At 46.1% G+C, this 20,461-nt stretch overlaps 1 protein-coding gene across 1 annotated transcript in view; it reads right to left on the reverse strand.

Moving 5' to 3' along the window:
• LOC109835409 (uncharacterized protein PHLOEM PROTEIN 2-LIKE A4-like) overlaps nucleotides 1-871 on the reverse strand; it is a 1,891-nt gene extending 1,020 nt beyond the window's left edge. The window contains exons 1-3 of the mRNA XM_020403384.1: nucleotides 764-871; nucleotides 453-565; nucleotides 6-360 (exon numbers count right to left, since the gene is read on the reverse strand). Coding sequence (XP_020258973.1) covers nucleotides 6-360; nucleotides 453-565; nucleotides 764-769 — 474 coding nt within the window. The 5' untranslated portion in view covers nucleotides 770-871. The remainder of the gene's footprint in view (nucleotides 1-5; nucleotides 361-452; nucleotides 566-763) is intronic.

Genomic DNA, 20,461 nt, shown 5'->3' on the forward strand with positions numbered 1-20,461 from the left:
CGAACAACAACGCACTTAATGATGAGCCCCCTCTTCCAAAGTAGCCTCGTAATCTCCTTCATCGAGAACCCAACTCTCCCTTTAGTCGTGGTTGCGGTGAATACATCGACAGGAATCGTCACCCATGTATCAGTGGGGACAGTGCTCAAATCGATATCGCGAACCCTAGGCTTACCATCAGGTAAATCAAGCCTTAGGGTCACCGGAGAATTCTCCCAGCCCTCTGGACTCTTCATCATAATAACAAACGCTACTTCGTACTTGAGTCCAATCCTAAGCGACATCATAGAGATGCTTCCTGAGATCTCTAGCCAACACACATTCAGAAGCCTTGGTATTTCGATAACCTTATAGTCGTCGCTGCGCATAATGATATAAAAGTTTGATTGTTTCAAATTTAATGAGATATATGTACAGTGGTATTTAAAGCACAAACTTTGATTGAGTGCTACCTTTCAAAGAGAAGCCAGAACCATTTCCAGTACCTAGCGTCATTTCCCCACGTGACTGAAAGGTCCCTCGGGTAAATGGTTAGTCCCTTGTTTTCCTTAGCATCCTTAGCCATCTTCAAATTTTTAAGAGATGCACAAAATTAAAGTAGAAATAATAATCAAACGAGATCAGTTTTCTTTTATTTTAAAAAAATAATAATTGGGGATAGACTCCTTGTACTAACGTCCAATTGCGGACAGACTCTTTACATTTCTATTGTTGCAGATAGACCCCTAGAGTGAATTTTTTTTCAGTACATACGTCCTCTTACCTCCATGATGAGCGGCTTCTCGTTGATCTTTAATTAAGCTCTCAGAAAAAGAACATCATGATCAAAGTTAGTCAAATAACAACATGTCCACGAGATTCCTAAGCTGAGTCTAAAAACAATTAAGTGTTATATCTCCATAATCAGCAACCCATCTCTAAGTAACGTGCCTTCGTTAATTATAACAAAAAAAAAATTATATACTTGAGTATCAGTTAAATTTACCACGGTATGCTTGGAGGCAAAATCTGCCATCTTCTTCTATGGATCCTTTACTCTCTTTCTCCTTCTGGTTTGATTGTATTAATTGCTGCACCTACAAAAATCACAAGCTATTTATAGGATTTTAATGAGAAAGGAAGGTTTCAACTATCCTCTTTTCCCTAATCTAATTATATTGCTAGAAATAACAAAAATTATATGTCATCAATATGCAGGATGATGCTATTGCGTATAACACCAGTTTAGGATAATAACAAAGACTAATTCTAGTCTTCAATTGTATCTCTACCCATTTGCTTTAGTTTACACTTCGATGTCCAAAGGCATAATGAAATATGAAAATTGGAATGCGCTCAGGCAATTTTTCAGTCTTAATATCAAAGAGGATGCATACGCGTGTTCTGTCTCAAGCATACTCACCATAAAAGATTCAAAAAGTTTTACAAATTTACTAATAATACCTGGATAGATTGGTTGAAATACCATATTGATACAATTTCAAACTTAAATAACCAAGATAATTATATCTTAGTGCATCACCATTTTCACATCCTCGCTCATTTCAGAACTAATTGTTAGTCTAAGGTGTAGACCCAAAGTTCGAGATGAAAGCTGGAATCAAAAGCTCAGAAAAATGAACAGACAGATCGGCAATTGACCGGGTCGGTCGACCGCAAACGTGCACAGGAGCAAAGGAGGGCCAGGATCAGGTCGTGGTCGACCGGCCCGGTCGACCGCCAAACCCTGTAGGAGAAAACTGCTTCGGGTTTTGCCATCGGTCGACCGCGCCGGTCGCCCGACGATCTCTCTGGAATCTGATCGGTCGACCGGACGTAGTTTTGACAGTTTCCTGTTCTGTTTAGGAATCTGTTTCAATCAGGATTCTATATATACCCCAAACGATTTTAGGGTTTGTACTACATCAAAGAGAGAGCTTTTTGACTGCAAAAAGAGAGAGAATCTCAGAAAGATTAACCCCTTGTTTGAGAGCTTGTGTTTTCCTCTTCAATTAATAAAAAGATTGTGTGGTGTGGCTCCCGAGGACGTAGGCACGTTGCCGAACCTCGTTAAATCTGTGTGTTCATCTCCCTTACTGTTTTTTGCAAGTTAGATCTTTATTTATGGTTTTATTCCTACTTTCCTACTTTCAACACAAGGTCCGGAAGGGCAAGGGTTCGATTGATTGTTTCGAATCCCCAACAACTGATATCAGAGCTTCGTTCAGCAATTTGTGTGAAAGCCATGGCAGAGGAAAGCAAATCAAAGATTGAAAAGTTCGATGGATCGGATTTCGCCTACTGGAAGTCACAGATGGAGGACTATCTGTACCAGAAGGACTTGTATCGCCCGTTGATGGGCAAGGAAAAGGGAAAGAAGAAAGAGGAGTCTGATGGTGATTGGGAGGTACTGGATAGGAAGGCTCTAGGGCAAATCCGGTTGTCGCTCGCCAAATCAGTAGCCCACAATATTCTGAAGGAGAAGACGACGGTGGGGCTTATGGAAGCGCTCGAGAAGATGTACGAGCAACCGTCGGCAGCAAACAAGGTGCATCTAGTCAAAACTCTTTTTAAGCTCAAGATGGCAGAAGGACGATCCTTCACGATGCACCTCAGCGAGTTCAACATGATTGTTGATCAACTTATCTCCATGGACATCACGTTCGATGACGAAGTGCAGACCCCTCTACTACTGTCGCAGTTGCCGGATAGTTGGGCAGGTTGTGTGACAGCAATCAGCAATTTGGCGGGGAAGGAGAAGTTGAAGCTGAATGAGGTTGTTAGCAAGATTCTATCCGAGGAGGTTAGAAGGAAATCGTCCGAATCAGAAGGTTCAGGTTCAGCCCTAAGTTTCGAGCAGAGAAGCAGAAGCCAGAAGAAAGGGAACCAGAACAGGAATCGGTCGAAATCAGTGAAGAAGAGGCCGAACTCGAAGGTTAGGTCTATCAAAGGGAAATGTTGGAACTGCGGCCAGGAGGGTCATATGTCTTCGGTCTGTAAAGCACCAAAGAAGGATGCGGGTGAGCAGGAGGCTCATATCGTGCAGGATGCCTTGATCCTTGCTATGGATAGCGATTCTGATTCTTGGGTCATCGACTCAGGAGCTTCTTTCCACGCCACTGCTAATAAGAAACTACTTCAGAACTATGTAGCAGGGGACTTTGGTAAGGTATACTTAGGGGACAATGAACCTTGTAATATTGTTGGAAAGGGCGACGTTCAGATACAGATAAAGGGCTCTAAGTGGAATTTAAAGAACGTAAGACACGTGCCGAACCTGAAGAGGAATCTTATTTCGGTGGGACAACTTGGAGCAGAAGGCTACGTTTCGACATTTACCGGGGATTCGTGGAGAATCTCCAACGGTACGATGGTTGTTGCCCGAGGCAATAAAACGGGAACTCTCTACCTCACTTCACATGCGAGTGACACCCTCGCAATTGCAGCTGGAAAGGAGAGTACAGATCTGTGGCACAATAGGCTGGGACACATGAACGAGAAAGGAATGAAAATTCTACATTCACAAGGAAAGCTAACCGGGATCTGTAGGCATCGAAAATAGCCTATAGGTCTCCACGAACGGTTCAGTGTTAAAGAGCGACGATGAACGTCACTATCTGATCCACAGGAGTCCAATTGACATCGATGAACGATTGAAGTGAATCGACGAACTACGTGAGCTGATAAGATTTCGACGAAGGCACGGGCCAATCGGGAACCCGGCGATGTTCACAAAAAGAACAATGCCCTTCATGTCTCGATCACTCTACAGATAATCCAACCACCAGAGCGGATCGAACTCTTCGTCAAGCTTCCAATACACTTGGAATCACTCAAATCCGAGTTCGGATGAAGAATTTTAGGTGAAAACAATCAAACATACGCAACGGAGCGTCTCAGGCTGAGTTGGGACACCCGGGGTGTCTCGGGAAAGTCGAAACACCCCAGGGGTGTCTAGGAAAAGCCTAGACACCCCACCTTAGGCCTCATTTTTGAGGATCTGGATTTTTTGGAGAGTTGGCGAAGCCCTGCTGCAGTGAAGAGTGGTCGAGCGCTTCAACAGAGGAGAGGTCTTCATCAGATTCTTCATCACCCGTGTCCGTTCCTTAGTATTACCCTTCGCCGGTAATCCTAAGAAGAGCAAATATCTCGCTTTAGCCGAGATAGGCGCTTCAAGCTTCTAGATCTCCTCGCGGATCGACAAAGCTCTGCCCAATTTTTCTGGATCAGATCTGATTGCCAGGTAGTCCACGGATATCGACGTCCCCGTCACAGGCCAAAGACCCACGCAAGCAAGAGATGATAAACGGATCTTGCGTTTATTTTCAAGAAAGTTATAATTTTTTATTTTCATTATTTAAATTCATTTGTAAACGTTTGAAATTCTAATGAAATCGATGATGAAGGCAACTTTCGACGAAAACAAGCTGGCGACCACAGTGGGAGCCAACGGCCTCGCTGCCGAGGCCGTCGTGACGCAACCGGCATTCAAGATCCGGGTGAATGAAGAGATCGAATATGAGTTCGATCAGCAAAAGTTTGAAGAGTACCTCTCTTCCTCCTCCTCCAGATCCGCCTCTCCGAACAGGCGCAGGAAGGCATCCTCTTCCAGAAATGTTCGCGGGACCTTCGGCTCGAAGATCCAAGATCCCATTGCCGCCGCTGCGCCCGCACCACGCGACGTCCCCGCGTCGTCCAACGTGGTCGAGACCGCAGATCCGGACTTCTCCTCCGCCGAGAAGATGGCTACTGAAGACGCTCCAGCATTGTCAAAGAAAGCACGCCAAAGACGGTGTCAACACCTTGCTCGTTAGCTGGTCAAGGCCTTGGAGCCGATGGACAGGATCCGCTATAATGTGGATCTAAAATCCAGGCAGCGCCGGGAACAACAACGGCGAACAACCAACTCCTCCTCCAAGACAAAAACGAACGAATGGGTTCGTGTCAAGAGGACCCGCTCCACCCTCGAGGAGCGAATCAAGAAGCGTCGAGCATTGCTCGCACATGCCCGAGCCCTTTTGCAGAAAGCGAAAGAAATGCAGAGGGGAGAAGCAGTGGAGAAGTCGCCTAAGCGCAAGCAAGTTTGGGTGCCAAAGACAAAACCAGCATTTAAGGCAAAAGTGGGCGGAGTTATCGTCCAGCCTATTTCAAATCCAGATCCCGTTTCCCCTGTACCCGCGCCTCCGACGGAGTCAGGAAAGAACGTGGATCTCACTAAATCCAGGGGTCCTTTGAAGGGTCGCCTCGATCCTGAAGATCGAGGTAAAGCACCCGTCAAGGAGCGATTGGGATCGTTGAAAAGTCCCCAAACAACAGTCAAGACTGGGGGTGCGAGTAAGTCTCGAAAGAGAGATGCTCGAGACACGGAACCTCACTGTCCGTGTGCCACCATAATCAAGGCGGTATTGTCGGAATGCTGTTGTTCTAAAGCCCTAAGGAGAGTTTCGGTGTTCGAGAGAATTTCCACCGGAACGTCTGAGACCAAGCCTAGGCGTTTCCGACGAAGAAGAAGGATAGTCGAAGACGGAGAATTTCCGAAGGTCACCACTAATATGACCAGCAAAAGGGCATCGACATGGGATAATCCCGAGTCAACTCCGCTAGTACCCTGGTATTTAACTCGTCTGCAGTCTGGAACCATTACACGAGGGACTTATAGTAGGGTTCGGACGAGATTACCGTCAGAAGACGAAGGATCAGATGCCTGCTCTGCGATTGCATCGGACAACACGGTATCCAGCGAGGGACAACCCCGCGAGGTACTCATGATAAGCGCCGAACAAGTAACCAAGATGCTTGAAGATGCCCTGGCTAGGCAGAAGGAAGCTTTCAAATTCGAGATGGAGATGGCCATGCAACAGATGAGAGAGATGCATGACCAGCAAATCGCGGCTCTGACAAGTCACCAGGGAGAACCCACTCGACACAATCATCAGAATCAAGATGAGAATGAACGGGAAGGGAATAATGTCAACATAACTATTTCCCCTGTCAACAACGACAATGGAAGTGGTCCTGTAGATGATAATGCAAAAGAGGACCACGTTACCTCTCCCCAAAGCCACTCGAAGATAGGAATGAGTGAAGACAAGAAGATGAAGGACTTGGAGAGCAAAATCAAAGCGTTGATGAACGCTCAAGAGGTGAAAAGGTCCGGCATACCATGTCCATACCCAAGGGAGTGGGAATCAATTCCATATCCGGCAAAGTTCAATTTAATCAACTTTACGCCGTTTGATGGGAAGGGTTCCCCTACCCAACACTTAATATATTTTAAGTCTCACTTAGGAATAATCTCCGACAATGAACCCTTGATGGTACGGTCATTCGTTGGCACTCTTCGCGGAGCGGCCTTTGATTGGTATCGTCGCCTCAAGCCGGGGAGCATCAGCAGTTGGGACGACATGGAGGACATGTTTCTGATGAACTTCTTCGACGACGACACTGAGGTCTCAATCGGCACTCTGTTTGAGGAGAAACAGAAGAATGGGGAGACAGTCGAAAACTTTGTGAAGAGGTTCCGAAATAAAGCAATGAATTGTAAACTTTGTGAAGAGGTTCCGAAATAAAGCAATGAATTGTAGGGATCCAGTCAGCGAAGATTTCATCCTTGAGACCTGTCATAATAATCTTTCATTGGACATCCTGGAAGCCATGGGAATGACACCGCCAAAGACCTGGAAGGATCTGAAGGTGCGAGGAGAACGAGCCGAACGATTCCTTAAAAGGAAGAAGGCGGAAAGGGGTCAAATAGCTAATAATGCTCCGCAACCAAATTTTGTCCCTAGGGGTAAAGGAAAAGCACATGCCGTGAACGTGAATCAAACGTTCGAGGTGAAAGCACAACCGCAACCGCAACAGCATCAGCAAAAGGCGCCTCAACAATCAAGGTGGCAACAGCAGACTCAGAAGCCAAAAGCCTCGGAGCCGAAGTTCCCAAAAGTCTATTCGTTCAAAGAGGATGAAGTTCCCGGTATCTTCAAATACCTTATCGAGAACAACAAGATCAAGTTGCCTCCGGTCCAGGATCAAGAAGACGCTAAAAGAGTTAGTGATCCAAAGTATTGCGCATTTTACAGAGCGGTGCATCATCCTACCAAGGTATGCTACGCCCTTAAAGATAAGATTCAAGCTCTGATCGATGTCGGGGTCATCACTATGAAGCAATCCAAGGAGAAGAAAGTGGGTGCGAATGCAGTATCCATTAGCTTCGGATCTGTTCCCTTGAACTGGTTCCAACATGAGCCAGTAATAAATGCAGCAGTGAAGACGGTGAATGACGATCCTCACGAACAGCGCTAGAAAGGACTTGTGCCACATTCAACCCCGAATGGTGAGATTCTTTGGGTTCATCCAGACTTGATCGGAGACGAACGATGGACTGGAGCCTCCTCCAAGAGGAGGTCAAAAGGAAAAGGTAAATCTTGTTATGGAGCTTCTGCTATTCCAGGAGAAGATGACGACAGAATTCCAGCCTTCCCACTTTCTGAAGATGAGCAGGAAGCCTTCGCCACCCGGAGCGGGAATGAGTATCACTACAAGTACCCGGATGCTTCCGAGCAATTGGGCACCAAAAACGCTCCTTCCAAGACATTGGCAGAACTGGGAATTGCAGCAATTCCCCCAACGCCCATAGCTACGGAGAAAGACAAACCGGGAAATGCAAGCTCTCTACCCCATTTTGACATCATGGCACAGTTGGCTAATATCCCGGCTAGGATAACCCTATACGAGCTGTTGCGTCTTTCCAAGGATACAAGGAAAGCATTACAAGAGGCCTTGAGTGACTCTGAAGCTTTTCTAACTCGAATGAAGCCATCTCCTGAAGGACCAGAACCGTCAGCTCAACACTGCAATCTCGCGACGCATCATTTTCCATGCATCTCTTTTACCAAAGAAGACATGCAGACGAAGAACTCAAAGCATGATCGGCCTTTGTATTTCACAGGGCACATTGGCTCCAGCATGGTCAACCGGATCCAAGTTGATCCGGGTTCTGCTGTTAGCATCATGCCATTCCGACTGATGCATCATCTCGGAATCCCAACTAGCAAACTAGCCTCCACCGGCACTACGATTTACGGATTCAACACCAGCGGGTCCAGACCCTTGAGGAAGACTTCTGAGTTCGAGTCCGAAACTGATCTTGATTCGATCGTGATTCGTCCGAGTTTCCCCTTGGTTGGATGACTCGTTGACTCTTCGAACACTTGGCTTGATCCCACACGCGAATGGACGTATTTCGTTACTTGCGTGCGATTCGTTGATCTCGTCGCCTCGTTGGTTCGTCGGTTTGTGCCGAGCTGTGCTAAGGGACCTATAAGCAATTTTATATGCAGCTGACACCGAAACTGGGTTTGATTATGATGGTGGTTTTGTACTTAATGACATTGTACCCATTGTAATCAATCTTGACGATGATAAATCATCGGAAAGTAGTTGTAATTGGCAACTTGCCGAAGAACTATCAATAAACGATGATTTAGAGTACTCGATGTGTCTTAATAACATTACTAAAGAACTATATGATAACCCTGACTTGTATATGCCACTTCAATCATTTTGTATGACGAAAAAACAGGTAAAAGATCCATGCGGAGCGACACTTGTCATCCCCGCGGGAATAGGGGGTGGAAAAGAAGTCGTCTACGGCAAAGGAAAAGAAGCTCCAATACCCGATCACTTCTTAGAAGAGGAAGATGATGATGATAAACCTGCTCCTCACTTATTCAGGTATGACGCAAAAGCACGCGATCTAATGGAGAAGTATGGATATGACTTCACACTCGGAGAGGGTCTTTGCTTTGGTCGAGGTCCGCGAGTTCCACCTCGGATGGCCTATGTACCAAAGGGAAAACCCGATGATTATTATCGCTACAAAAGAGGTTTGGGTTATGTCTCCTCATCCGACGATGAGTGCTGCTGGCAAGTCATCGATCGAATTGCTAACAAAGCTAGAAACAGATACTCTTCTGATTCTTCAGCTTGGGATTCCGACACTAGTATCGGTGAGATGTTCAAAAAGTTGATGTCAAACATGGTTACGGTCGATCCTACCACAATAGAGGAAGACGGCCAGATGCCGACATGGGAAGATCCTTGGGTTCATCACCTAAACATGCAGTATGGTGATAGGTTCGAGCAAAGAGAGCCTCCTACCGAAGATCAAGTACTCCAGGTGAATATGGGTAGCGAAGATAATCCTAAGCCTATATTCATTAGTGACAGCCTCCCGCCTGAAGAGAAAGAAGAGTTGATCTCTCTTATTAGGGAATACATCGATGTGTTTGCCTGGAATTATGAAGACATGCCAGGGCTCGATCCAAACGTAGCAGTGCATCGTCTCAATATCAAGTCGGATGTCAAACCTATCAAACAACAACAAAGACGGTTTCGTCCGCAAATGATGGAAGCGATCGAAGTTGAAGTTAAAAAGCTTATCGACTCGGGCTTCATTAGGGAAGAGTAACATCCAGAATGGCTTGCCAATATCGTCCCAGTCCTTAAGAAGAATGGGAAGATCAGGGTTTGTATCGACTATAGAGACCTCAACGCTGCCTGCCCAAAAGATGACTTCCCCCTTCCCATCATGGATGTCATTATCGACAATACGTGTGGGTTCGAGAGAATGTCTTTCATGGATGGTTTCTCTGGTTATAACCAAATAAAGATGCATCCAGATGATGAAAAGCATACCGCATTTAGAACGCCTCTCGGTGTCTTCTGCTACACAGTTATACCCTTCGGCTTAAAGAATGCAGGTGCTACATATCAGCGAGCCATGTCGAAGATCTTTCAGGAGCATCTCCGAAAGACTGTCGAATGCTACGTAGATGATTTGGTCGTGAAAAGTCGTGATAAAAAGATCATATTAAGGACTTGAAGACCATGTTCGACTTGATGCGAACCCATCAATTGAAGATGAATCCTACCAAGTCTTTCCTCGGAATGTCTAGTGGTAAATTCCTGGGATTCGTCGTCACCACCAAAGGTATTCACATCGATCCTGATAAAGTAAAGGCGATTAATGAATTGCAACCGCCAAGAAACCTCAAGGAGCTCAGAGGATTGCAAGGACGATTAGCTTATATCCGTCGGTTCATATCGAACCTTTCAGGAAAATGCCAACCGTTCTCCAAGCTCACGAGGAAGGGCGTGTCTTTTGTATGGGATGACGCTTGTCAAAAGGCATTCGAGAGTATTAAAGAATATCTCTCGAAACCTCCTGTACTCGTCGCATCGAAATCGGACAAACCGTTCTTGATTTATGTCAAGGCGACGAGCCACTCATTAAGTGCATTACTTGCACAAGATGACGATAACGGTCATGAGCAGGCTGTTTATTATTTAAGCCGAACTATGGTAGGCGCTGAATCTCGATATCCTATGATTGAAAGAGAATGTCTCGCCTTGGTGTTTGCCATTCAGAAGATGCGGCATTACCTGGTTGGACAGACCATTTATGTCATCTCTAAAGTTAATCCGGTTCGAGTATTCATGACTCAACCAGCTTCTATGAGCTGGCGATTAGCAAAATGGGCCTTACTCTTGTCCCAATACGACTTGCATTTTAAACAACAGAAGTCTGTAAAAGGGCAGGCCATTTGTGATCTCCTGGCAGCTAATCCAACTACGGACACCGCTGAGATATATGACGACCTACCCGATGAGACTCACGAAGTCAACGCAACTTCGTACCAACAAGTATGGCGTTTGTACTTCGACGGCGCCTCACGAGCAGCTAATGTAGCAAGTTCTCCTGGAAGTTCTAAGATTTCTTCCGGAGTTGGAGTTGTCTTAGTTTCCCCGGGAAAACACGTGATGCCTCGAGCTTACTCGTTGACTGAACCATGCTCAAATAACGTAGCCGAATATAATGCATTACTCATAGGACTCAGTTTTGCTAAAGAACTGGGGGTGGAGTATCTCGAAGCCTTCGGCGATTCTCAACTGATAGTTAAACAAGTTCAGGGAGAGTACGAGGTTCGAAGCCAAGATTTAATACCATACCATAAGATGGCAGTGGAGATGGCAGAATCATTCGAAGGATTCTTTATCGAACATATTCCACGGCTACAGAATACATACGCGGATGCGTTAGCAGCTTTAGCTGTATCTCTGGCTCAGCCTCCCGGAACAGAACAGTTTGTTACGGTAAGAACTCACCAGCTCCTGGTGCCACTCTACGATGAAGATGGCAAAGAAGAAGAAGTGCAAGAGGTGCACGCAACTTAGGCTGAATTCGAACCCCGAGATTGGCGTTTCCCCATCATCGATTACGTCCTGCATGGAATCTTGCCAGAAGATGTGAAGGAAAGAGACTCAATCAGACGAAGAGCGCCGAGATTCTACTATAATACGAAGAATCGAACGCTATACCGCAGGGGGTACGATGGGTTGCTATCACGTTGCTTATCAACCAAAGAAGCCGAAGAGGTCCTTAGGGAGGCGCATGAAGGAGAGTGTGGCGCACACCAACCTGGCCCCAAGCTTTATGATCGCATCAGAAGAATGGGGTATTTTTGGCCTTCCATGATGAGTGATGCAGTCACGTATGCCCGAAAGTGTGATGCATGTCAAATACATGCGAATTACATGCACCAACCTCCGGAGCATCTACATCCTTCGGTTACGTCATGGCCGTTCGAGACTTGGGGAATGGACATTGTTGGCCCTATAAATCCCCCATCAGTCAAAGGTGACCGGTTCATCCTGGCAATTACCGATTACTTCTCCAAATGGGCCGAAGCAGTTCTACTCAGAGAAGTTAAAACGAGTAACGTCATTGCATTCATCAAGCACCATATCATCTGTAGGTATGGTGTTCCAAGACGAATCATACATGACAACGGTCCTCAATTTGTCAGCAACGCCTTCATAAGGTTCTGCGAAAAGTTTAAAATTCAGGATATCTCGTCAACGGCTTATAATCCCACAGCAAATGGATTAGCTGAAGCTTTCAACAAGACTATCATAAAGCTCTTTTCAAAAATCGTGAAGAATAACAAGCGGGATTGGGATGACAAGCTCGGCGCGGCTCTATGGGCCTATCGTACTACGGTGCGTACACCGACCGGCGCAACCCCATATTCACTGGTATACGGATGTGAAGCTGTTCTTCCATTGGAGATTCAAATCCCATCTCTTCGGATCGCTCTTGCAACCCAGATGACGACCGAAGAACAACATCAGAAACGCCTCGAAGAACTCGAGAGGCTCGATGAAAAGCGTTTGGAAGCTCAACAGCATATCGAATTTTACCAAGCTAGAATTTCTCGAGCCTTCGACAAAAAGGTTCGACAAAGGAGTTTCAAAGAAGGGGATTTGGTTCTAGCTGAAAGGCGGCCTATGATCCTTAATTCCAAAAAGAAGGGCAAATTTGAACCCAAATGGGAAGGGCCATTCGTAGTAGAGACAGTTTATTCGAGTGGCGCATATCGCCTTGTCACCAAGGACGGTGACCGGCTTATGATGCCGATAAACGGCAAGTTCCTGAAAAAATACTATCCTTAGTATCTTCAGGATAACCAATGTATCGGGAAGTTCCCAGAAGAATACCACATGGGTATTCTTAGGGATAACCCAGTCATTGTAGAATTGATGAATAAGAAATCTACGTTCGAACTCTGAATGTTTCTTCTTATTTTTATCAAAATTCTCTAACTCTTATGAGTTATTTTTGTGAGATGAGATCCAATCCTCTGATAGGTTAATCTTTCCTCACCAAACCATCCGCCGATCAAATTAAACGACGGTGGATCCACCAACATTTCCATCTGCCCGTCGTTGGCATTTCTCAGACTCAACATGTTAGGTCCTAATCACCTAGCATTAAAGTCTTCCTTTGAGTGATAATACGAGTTGGCACTTTCTTTGCTACATGTATTCCACTTTCTGTGCTAACAGGTCAAACCTATAAAAGTTAGGGCCAAAGCCAAATTCCTCTCTCGATTCCTTCCATGAACGAGAGGTCCACTTTCAATTTGAACAATCAAACCTATAAAAGTTAGGATTGTTCCCGATCTCACTTAGTCAAGCCTACAAATAGTTAAGACTAAGACCGAGTCATTCCTTTTCGATAAACGAAAATCCACCTTTGTCCCCTTTTCCACCAAACCTATAAAAGTTAGGGTTGAAATTGGGTTTTCTACTCAATGAATGAGGGATTCTTTGGGTTCAAATGACCAATCCTATAAAAGTTAGGGTCGTTCGAACCTCTCCGATTCTCAGAGTGGAGATCCCACTCTTAGTTTCATCCTTCCGGATTCTGGGGGTGGAGATCCCACCTCAAGTTTCATTTCCAACTGTAGATAGAATATAAAATTCTTCCTCTTCAGCACCGGGAGATAGAATATAAAATTCTTCCTCTCCCATTTCCTAGTCTGTCTTTGCTATTAAAAAAGACACAATTCTCAATTTCCAATCCGGGCACTTGGTGCACGGGGAATTTCATCCCGAAGCCTAAGAAGGGATAAGCCAGCGCCTAACACGCGTTGCCGGTTTAGTCTTTCACCGATTGAAGAAGACACCAGAATCCAGTCTGGGGAATTTTATCCCGAAACCTAAGTAGGGATAAGTCAACGCCTAACACGCGTTGCCGGTTTAGTCTTTTACCGATTGAAGAAGACACCAGAATCCGAGTCTAGGGAATTTTATCCTGAAGCCTAAGTAAGGATGAGTCAACACCTAACACGTGTTGCCGGGTAGCCTATTCCCGTAACAAGGGCAAAGCCTATGTATTCGAAATCATAGCACAAAGTCTTAGAGAATTCACTCTCTCAGCACAACGTTACGTGCGGAATGGATTTAGACAATCCGCATGCTAGCCCGATTCAAACGGCGATCGGTAAAGGCACATCAAACCCGTTGAAGGCTGGGGGTTTGCCAAAAATCCTAAAGTATATGTCTAACACACATGGCCGGTTTAATCTTTCGCCGATTGAAAAAGACACCAGGGTCTAAACCTGGGGAATTCTATCCCGAAGCCTAAGAAGGGATAAGTCATCGCCTAATACGCGGTGCAGGATGCCTTTTCCCTATAAGAAATGGTTAAGTCTATGTATTCAAAATCATAGCATCAAGTCTAAGAAAAGCGCACTCTCTTAGCAAACGTTACATGTGAGACGGGTTTAATAATTCACATGCTAGTCCGATTTCAAACGGTAATCGGTAAAGACATTTCAAACCCGTTGATGGCTGGGGGTTTGCCAAAAATCCCATAAACCTTGTCATTCAGAATAAATACAGAAAGATCACAAAAGAAGCAAATGCGGAGTCTCTATTAATAGATCGAGTCAAAAGCATACAATAAAAAGCTCGTTAGCCCGAAGGCAGTTGGCGGTCGAGGATATGAGACTTTAAACTAAAAAGTCTATCTACATAACTCCGCTCGAGTTCTGCCTGCAGATCAGCTCGAGCAGATTCTTCAGAACTGCTTAAAATCTCCGCGGCTTCACTCTTCAGCTTCATCAGTCTCTCCTGGGTGGATCCTAGCCTCTCGAGTGCCTGTTCACGAGAACGCTCTAGTCCAGCCAGGTCATCTACAATAAGAGCAGTAGATTCCTCAACGCACTTCAAGGCCTCTTTCAACCTAGTCGTTTCCTCGCGATTCGAGTCCAAAGAGCGGAGTAGGTCAGCTCTCTCTGTATCTTTCCTCGCCACGTCAGCCATTAGTTGCGCAATGGAGCTCTCATGTGACTGAAGCTCGCATCCGATAGAAGATCTCAGGTCGCGCCACTGTGCCAGCCTATGCTCCAGCTGAGAGGACACGAAAGAAGAAGCCCCATTAATCTCCAATTCCTTCAACTCTCGGATCTCTGACTCCAGGACAGCGAAATCGGCGGTGAAGGAATCGGCCAATTCCGGGTATCCTTCTTCCCTCATCATCATCATATGGCGAGAAAAGGAACGCCTGAACTGATCGAAACAGTATCCTCGGTGAAGAAGTTTCTCGATCATGCCGTTATAAAAGGCAGTGAAGAAGCCGAGGTCCGTACGAAAAATGTCTCTGTCAGGATCAGTATCGACCAAAAGGGCACGGACACGCTCGTATAGAGAGGATCGAGATCCTACAAACAACAACATAGAAGTTCAGTGGATTATCGAATACGATAAGGAAATTCAAAGGCAAATTCCGAGCATACCAACGCCAACGGAGGTCCCCTCAGGCTGAGGTCCGACAGGCTCTGAGACAGCGGCAGAAGTGGTCATGGAGGGTATATCAACCCCTGCAGGCAGATTGCTCATACCACTCGGCAAGGGCGGGGAGACGTCACTTCTATGCAAACTTTCAGCCCCGGGAACTGTAGTAGTACCAGGCACAACGGCCGGTCCTATAGTTACACTCCTGTATCAGTCAAATGGAAATTTGGACAAATAAGGAGAATCGGGACAAGAAGATCGTATGCATACCGGCAATCCCACCGTCCTCAGATGTAGTGGGAATGCCAAGAGTCATAAGGGTATCGGCCCAAGCGGCTGGTCCTATAGTTGCACTTCTTTATTAGTCAAAATAAAAATTTAGACAAATAAGGAGGATTGGGATGATAAGGTCATCTGCATACCTGTAGGTCCATCATCCGTAGGTATCTGGGAAATGCCAGGAGTCATAAGAGTATCAGTCCCGGTGGCTGGTCCTATGATTGCACTCGTATGTTAGTCAAAAGTCAGGTAAATATAAGAGAAGTACGATATCCCTAAGTCGTATGCGTACCTGCAAGTCCGTCACTCCGAGGCAAGCTGGATATGCCAGGAATCGATATTGGGCTAATCCCAATGGTCGGCGCTGTAATATTAATCCTTCATTAGTCAGACAAAAGATCAGGCAAGATGAAAGGAATCAGATATATACCTGTGAATGAATCACTCCCAAAGAATGGTCTCTCGGTTCCTCTGGTAGTCTGTTCAGCCAGCATGTCAGCTAATAAGCCAGCATCGGGTTTCGAGAAGCTTGGTACAGGAGCACACCCCCTCTCCTTGAAACCTACATCATGATAGGCTCCATCCTCAGCTGGCCTTTCCATCGCGACATCTGCAGGGTAACCTGAATGTTGGAAGATGAGGAAAGCTTAAAAATACTGCAGCAAAAACAGAAGATCTTCCTTTCCCCATGATTGAGGAGGGTATCATTGGATGTAGATATACCTGAATACGGGACGGTGGACTCAACACTATTCACTTGCCCAAGATCAATGTTTAGATCGATGCCCAGAGACCCGTCATGAAGGGCGTCGCACATCTGCTGCATAAAGCAATCCATGTTATCAGATCCAGGAGATACCGAACCCGGTGGGAGTTCGCCCTCTTCGAAGAACCCTGGAGCATAAAACATGGTTACGAATCCCAAAAGGAAAATCACCTTAAAGCAATAAAAATAAAATGTTACCTTCCCCTCTATCGGCAGTGCTTCCTAAGTCCACTCCATAAGGACGCTGACCGTCGTGGGACTTATGTACGGTCTTCTTCCTTTTCGGGGCACCAACCCTCCTAGGACCAACAGGTCGATCATGCACAGGCTTGTCATACGTCTCAACGTGCGTGGGAGCTCGATCGTCGGGCCCTGAGTTCGTATAATGAGGAGCTGGCGGCTCACGATCGTCAACTGTCCTACCTAAAGTGACAATGGTCATTTCATTAAGCGAACAAGATCTGTCGTTTATACCATTTAGAATGGAGAAGGAAAAAATCAAAGAGCATGACAAACCTGTATCTTCCTCGGAGGTCTCGTCGTCGTCACCCGTAGGAAGGAGCTCTTCATCATCTGTGAGAAGAGATTTGGCATGCCCCTTTCTCTGCTTCTGAGCAAGCTCAGCGCTGCGAGCAGCCATCATAGCAACCTGGACCGAGTGCTCGGACTGTAACTCTGAAAGACTCCTCACACCTATGGATTCATAAACAGAAAGGAACCACTTGCAACTGAGGAAAGTGGTCAGCGGCTTACGCCTATATGAAGGAAGAGCAAAATGGGCTCCAGTGCAGCCCACCATAGTCCACAGCCATGCTCGTACGCCATCAATAAGCCCTCCCTCAACCTGCAGACCACGGCTTGGATTCCCAACATATAGTTGGTCATAGCCAAACTGACGAGCAAAACGGCAGGGAAGGTAAGGCTCTGTGCAGCCCACCATAGTCCACAGCCATGCTCGTATGCCGTCAATCAGCCCTCCCTCAACCTGCAGGCTACGGCTTGGATTCCCGACATATAGTTGGTCATAGCCGAACTGACGAGCAAAGCGGCAGGGGAGGTAAGGTTCTATGTGGCAGTGATTCTTCACCCGGAGGACAAGATACCCGACGCGGATGTTCACTAACCAGCGGAAACAACCAACGTCGAGAACAGTCCGGTCACTTCTAGGTTTCTCCTCGTCAATCAGCACGTCACCATAGCGACCCGAAAAGTGAGGAAAACACTTGAAGAACTCCCAGCTCTTACGGACTCGAAGCTCCCGTTGTACATCACCGAATTTGTTCCCGAGCCATCTGCTCTTCTCCAACAGCTGCATAAAAGGAACGGAGACATCAACAACGCTGGGCGCCGACATCAAGTCAGGACGATGAAGGACAAGCCACGTCATCAGGTATGCATAAGGGAGCTCGACCTTCGGACAAATAAGCTCGGTCGATGGTTCAGAACCCCTCTGTGTAAAGCTACTGACTAGACACCTAAGCCCGCAATGGATGCCAGCAACCATCGCTGGGAGCAGGGAAAGCTCTCTCCCGTAAGCTAGCTGAACTGCAGGGAAGAGCACCTCGATAGGTAGAGCGTCTGAAGGCTGGTACGGAACAACACATTTCTTCAACCAGAGAGCAAGGTAGCCTGCTAGTAGAGTCCGGGACCCAATGGAGGCTAGTGAGGAAGCCCAACCATAGCATCTATAATCCGATGGAGGTAACCTTCTCCCAAGAAGAGCCAGACGGTTACTCACGGTAGGAGCAGCTGCTGACACCTCGCCTGGGGGTGCAGTGTTAAGGCCCATAATCCCTGGTCGAAGACCACGAACATCATGATACCCGTTAGAACCAGGAGTCTTGTGATGAGTGGCATATCCACACTGAACTCGCTCAGCATCATCAGTAAGGTGCCAAGACATCTGTCGCTCCACGGCCTGTCCCTTCAAGTGACTGAAAGAATATTGACGCGGAATGGAGGGAATGTACAAGACAGCCCCTTCGTCGAGAGTCAGCCAGTGTTCCTCGGTAAGGGTCAGCGTAGCAGGATCCTCGACGTGATCTCCGAACAGGAAACTCGGCTTCTTTAAAGCCTGAGTAGAGGAAGAATCCGCAGTAAAGGTGGCATCCGTGATAAGCTGGCGCAAACAATGACGCCCTCCTTCCCGTATCAAATGACAAGATTCGTCTGAGCGATCTCTGTCAAACCGAGGGAGTGGACTAATGGCCTGCCTGAGAGAAGCTGAAGAGAAGACCTCCCGGCTACAACCAGTATTGGCATGAGGAGGAAGGCTCCCCGCAGGAAACTCTACTGCAATAAAGCACAAGGGTGGAGTCAGAAAATCCATCTCATAAGAAGAATGATAAGCTCATTCACGGAATAATTGGAGAGACGATTTTGAGTGTCCTACACCGGAAGAACGGTATGCATCATCACGTAAATAACGTGGTAACATACACCGACCTATAAGGTGTAGGACGACACAAAATCGCCTCAATATACCAGAAGACTTGAATTGGCCAAGCAAGACAAGTCTGAAACCTTAACCCCCACGAAGGAGGGTGTCGGTTCTTCCTTCATGACCCGCGAAGAGGTCAATCAGGGATACGGAAAATGTAAATTCTCACCCCCAAAGAAGGAGGCCACTGGAAAAGATGTCATGGGAACCTCTTCCTCGCTGTGCTGCGAATGAGAACGACTCCTACGAGGTCGAGATCGGCGTGGAGACATTGAAAATCTGTAACGAAAAGCAGCAAGTCAGGCACAATCTAAAATATGAATACACGAAATTTAAAAGGGAAATTAAGAACTTTAATTAAAATCCTATGTATAAATAGGATTTCATAATTAAAGTCTAGTTAAACCTACAAATTTCGTGCATGCGAAACAATGATTGTCATTTTTCGCGGTGAATTTTGGTGAAATACCCAAAATACCCTTCGTGTTCAAGGCCAAATTCAGGTCAAGGACACGCTCGAGTTGGGTCATGGTCATCATATCTGATCATATAGCACCCCTCGATACCCCACAATTTTGGTTAATTTTACAAATAAAACCTTTTGTAAAATAAAGCCAAATTTGCAAATAAACCCCTTCACAAATTTCAATTTTACGTCCACATGCCCTTATCAAAACTTTGGTTATTGGGTTGTGGTCTAAACTTTTGGAATTTCAGCCCTAAATTTCAGCCCTTTTGCAAATAAACCCCTCTACACTTTGTGGGTTGCTTTTTGCAAATAAACCCCTCAAACAACATTGGTTTTCTTGCATAAATCACCCCTCGAATCTTCGACCAAATGGACATGCAATCTAAAACCTAATTTTAGTCCCATTTTACATAAAGACCCCTACAAATTTCAGTCCACTTTTACATATAAGCCCCCCCAAAAATTCGGCCATATTGCATGTTTGCATAAAACTCCCAAATTTTGGTCCATACTCACAACCCATCATCAATAGAATGAGAAGTTACGATCTTGGCATATGGGTTCATGTTGTACCCCCATTACAAGCATAAAGCTATAATCTTTTCAAAAAAAAAAGAGAGGAGAAAGTTTTGAGATTACCAAATCAAGAAGCTTTCCTTGAGGTTGAAGATGATGAAACCCTAGCTTGGAGGAGAGATCAATTTCGGCCAAGGAGGGGATTGATGGGTTTTGAGTTCTTGAAAGTGAGAAACAATGGAGTATGGAGGGAAGGAAGAAGAAAGAGTTTAAGAGTTTGAGAGGGATTTTCTTTTGAAAATTTGAAAAGAAGGGGGAAAACAAAAGAGGCAATAAAGTCAAAACAAGAAGGGAAACAAACAAAAGAAGAAAAGAAAGAGGGGCAAAGGGTGTCTCGGCCCAAGAACCGAGACACCCTAGGGTGTCTCGGCCTTGGCCGAGACACCCAAGGGTGTCTCGGGTCCCGTTTGATCCCCGTACGCCTATATATAGGCCCGAATTTGCCCGTTTTCGTCGATTATTGAATGTCTTGATGAAAATCGACACCAATCAACATTCGATGCGCGTAACCCCAGGTCAACGCCAGTCGATGCGTTGCAACCAGAGTCAACGTTTGACGATTCGAAACCCTAGGGTCGACGCCGGTCAACGCGTAACCCTAGGTCAACGCCAGTCAACGCGTTGCAACCAGAGTCAACGTTTGACGATTCGAAACCCTAAGGGTCAACGCCGGTCAACGCATAACCCTAGGTCAACGCCAGTCAACGCGTTACGACCAAAGTAACCGTTTGACGATTCGAAACCCTAGGGTCAGCGCCGGTCAACGCGTAACCCTAGGTCAACGCTAGTCAACGCGTTGCAACCAGAGTCA

This window comes from Asparagus officinalis, chromosome 3 (genome assembly GCF_001876935.1).
Source record: "Asparagus officinalis chromosome 3, Aspof.V1, whole genome shotgun sequence".
NCBI classification, from domain to species: Eukaryota; Viridiplantae; Streptophyta; class Magnoliopsida; order Asparagales; family Asparagaceae; genus Asparagus; species Asparagus officinalis.